General features: G+C 67.1%; 1 protein-coding gene across 1 annotated transcript in view; it reads right to left on the bottom strand.

Moving 5' to 3' along the window:
- The window catches only part of MROH6 (maestro heat like repeat family member 6), a 4,467-nt gene extending 1,872 nt beyond the window's left edge, over positions 1-2,595 (bottom strand). Inside the window, exons 1-8 of the mRNA XM_007464616.1 lie at positions 2,355-2,595; positions 2,093-2,268; positions 1,770-1,924; positions 1,065-1,182; positions 694-878; positions 464-601; positions 232-346; positions 5-122 (exon numbers count right to left, since the gene is read on the bottom strand). Coding sequence (XP_007464678.1) covers positions 5-122; positions 232-346; positions 464-601; positions 694-878; positions 1,065-1,182; positions 1,770-1,924; positions 2,093-2,268; positions 2,355-2,595 — 1,246 coding nt within the window. The remainder of the gene's footprint in view (positions 1-4; positions 123-231; positions 347-463; positions 602-693; positions 879-1,064; positions 1,183-1,769; positions 1,925-2,092; positions 2,269-2,354) is intronic.
- Between the last annotated feature and the right edge of the window lie 682 nt (positions 2,596-3,277).

Genomic DNA, 3,277 nt, shown 5'->3' with positions numbered 1-3,277 from the left:
TGGCCGAGGCCCAGCAGGCCCAGCCAGCGCACGGTGGGCTCGGGGTCGCCCTGCCAAGCGCAGAGCCGCTCCAGGATGACCTCCTCCCGCAGAAGCCGCGTGGTGGGCCGGCTCTGCAACAGCTGGGCGGGGGGACACAGGGTCAGCACGCTCGCGTTCCCGTGCCGGCCCGGCCGCTTAGGGGCCACGTCCACGGTCACCCCTCACCACCCATCCTGGAAGCGGGCTCACTCCGGTGAAGATGGCCATAGCCGTGAGGCGCTGTGCGTCTTCCGCGCTGCGCAGCTGGGGCAGCAAGTCCGCGAACAGGCCTCGCAAGTGGTGGTCGGCGTGCGCCACCATGGCACTGTGATGAGGCGGAAATGGGAGCTCCCCCCGCCCCGCTTCCGGCCTCGCCCCTCACGAAGCCTCTACCCAACAACCCCCATGCCCCTGCCTCTTATCCCACACCCCTGGCCTGCACCTGGCCAGCAGCAGGACACCCTCCAGGTGGGTGTGGGCTCCCACCAGTCTTCTCCAGCCTCCAGCCCGCTCCATGCACGTGACCACCATGCAGCAGCCATCCCCAGTGAACAGGGCCTTCAAGGCCTCCACTGTGCAGCTGGAGGGGGGGGGTGGGCAGCAGACGACTGGGCAGTGAGGGCCAGGAGGGCAGTGGCCCAGCCCTCACTCCCCCCGGTGTGCACCGCTCACCTGGCGTGGCTGTACGGTAGCCCTTGGTGGGATGGGGCCCAAACCTTGGGGATGTCAGTGGGGCATGGGTCCCGGGCCAGCTCATGTAGCTGTGTGACCAGCACAAGGAGAAGATGCGAGTAGAAGCCCCGTGTGGCACCCACGCAGCCGGACACAGCCAGCATCTCCCCAAGGGCACGAGTGGCCTATGGAACAAGGGGCTCATTCAGGCTCGGACACCGCAGACAGGGCGAGGACAAAGCCTCTATGCTTGAGAGACGTTATGGATGGGTGTGACTCAGGTGAGAGCCTGCTGCCCCCAAACCCCTGAGGCCAGACTCTCCTGTCCCCTTGGGCCAGGGCCAGGGGAGTCCCCTGGCAATGCCACCTACCGCCAGTGCCTCCAGCTGGGATCTGGCCGAGCCCTTTAGCACCCACAGCAGCTGCACCAGCACCTGCCCATTCACGCGCTGGTTCTGGCTCAGGCTGTGCCAAAGCTCGGCTGCCGCCCTGGGGGCACGGGGCATGTGAGCCAGGGCCTGGCGCTGGGATGAGGGGAGTCTCCAGATCGGGGAGGTGGCCACTAGGACTCCAGCAGGAGGAGGGGCAGGTAATCAACCCCGCAATCCCAGAGAAATAAAATAAATGGCATCTGTGCAGACCACAACAGAGCCAAGTCTGCAGGATCAGCTGCCCGGCAGGGACCACTCCGAACCCTGTTTGGCCAGTAACGGTGAAACAAACCTGGCATTATGAACAATCACCGTAGAGAATAAAGCCACAGATAGCTTCTCCTGGGGCAGACTAACCAAAGAGCCATGGGCGTTGGGGTGCAGCAGCCACCTGGCTTGCTCAGAAGCACACCCCGCCAGGCTGGGCTGCAGGAGAGACCTGGAGAGAGAAGGCAGGCCCCAAGCCTGGAACCCAGCACTGAGGACCCTCAGTGGATGAGAGGCAGGAGCGGAAGGCAGGGAAGGCCCTGCCCCGCCGTGACCCACCCCACCCTGGGCCAGTCTCCACAACAAGCCGGAAAGGGGAGGGAAGCTGCCTCGGGGCCGCGGGGGGGATGCGGCGTCTGGCGGGGCGGGGTGGGTTACCGGTCCGGGGTCAGTGAGCATGGCAGCAGTGCACACACCACGTCCCGAGAGTGCTCCAGGGCCAGTGTGCTCAGCACCTGCAGGGCCGCCTGCTGGGGCCTCCACTCCGCCAGGCTGGGCACCTGTGCCAGCAGCCCTCGCACAAGGCCGTGCACCTGGCGTGGAGGGGCGGACGTCAGTGGTCCAGTCTCCGTGATCCCTGCACGTTACCCTCAGTACCCCGACCAAGCAGCTGCGGCCTGAAGGGGGCTGCTCCTCTAGCCCCCAACCCTGGTGGGGACCAGGTGGGAGACTCCAAGGGCAGGGAGGGGACGGGGGCTAACCTGGTCCTCCAGCCGCTCCCCCCGGGCCTCCAGGGCTGAGGACAGGGTGAGTGCTGTCGCCTGCGTTCCTGCAAAGCCAGCCTCGTCCAGACAGGCAGCCGTGTACGACGCCAGGTCTGCGAGGGCCCCCTCTTCCAAGGAACTCTGGGGAGTCTGGGAGTGGGGGCGAGGGGAGCCTATGAGAGCCCCATGCCTTTCTTTTTTTTCCCAGCTCCGTCCCTCTTTACCTCCCAGGCATCCCTCCTGCTCACCAGACGAAGACTGGGTCCCTCAGGGGCTGGCTCCTGGGCAGGAGGCTGGGAGAAGGGCTCACTGCCAGCTGGGGGAATGGCGGCTGCCCGCCCAGGCTCTACCCCGCGTTCAAGCTCAGGTTCGGGCTGAGGGCCGGTGGAAGGGGGTCCCGGGGGCTGCCCCTGGCTGGCCCGGATCCCTTCAGCCAGAGCCGTCACGGTTAGGGCTCCCACGGGAGCCCCCCGGGCCCAGTCCCACGCGCCCCCAGCCATGGCCGCCGCACACACTGAGCTGCTCAGCCGGGCTCAGCCTGCAGCACCTGGCACTGGTCCTCCCAGAAGCCGTGCCCAGGCCTGACCTAGAAGCAGGCCCCAGGCAGGCGGGCCCAGGGACAGGCGTGGCAGCGTGTGGGTGCGTGTGCGTGTGCATGCTCTGTGGGGGCGGGAGGTCGGGGAGCCACACGGGGGTCCCCAGGTGTGGTGCCCGCGGGGGCTTTTGAAGGGTCTTCCCGCCCAGACTGTTGTTGGTGAGTGGCCAGCCTAGGCTCTGCCCACCAGGACCTGGGGAAAGGGCAAGCAAGGTCCCTGGGAGACAGTGGATCTGCAAAGGGAGGGGGAGAAGGGTCCCCGACCCTGACTTCCGACCCGTCTGGGCAGGGAATCCTGGGCAGGTGTAGACAGCCCTGAGGAGGCCCCAGCAGGTTTTAGCAGTCTGGGCCCAGCCCTGAGCTGAGGCCTCGCCTGATTCAGCCCCAAAGCAGCAGTCAGGTCCAGGCTGCGCTTGCGGCGGGCGGCTGCGCTCTCCTCTGCCTCCTGACCCGGCCGGACACCCCGGGCATGGGGATGATTCGGGGCAGCCCTGGGGGGGAGCCGGAAGCAAGAGGAGCTGCCCTGTGCCTCCCAGGTGCCCTTGCAGGTGACTGACATCAGTGGATGGATCACGGTGCGGTGGGGG

The sequence above is a fragment of the Lipotes vexillifer genome, unplaced genomic scaffold (assembly GCF_000442215.2).
Source record: "Lipotes vexillifer unplaced genomic scaffold, Lipotes_vexillifer_v1.1 scaffold394, whole genome shotgun sequence".
NCBI lineage: Eukaryota > Metazoa > Chordata > Mammalia > Artiodactyla > Lipotidae > Lipotes > Lipotes vexillifer.
This window is presented reverse-complemented; position numbering and strand designations above follow the sequence as displayed.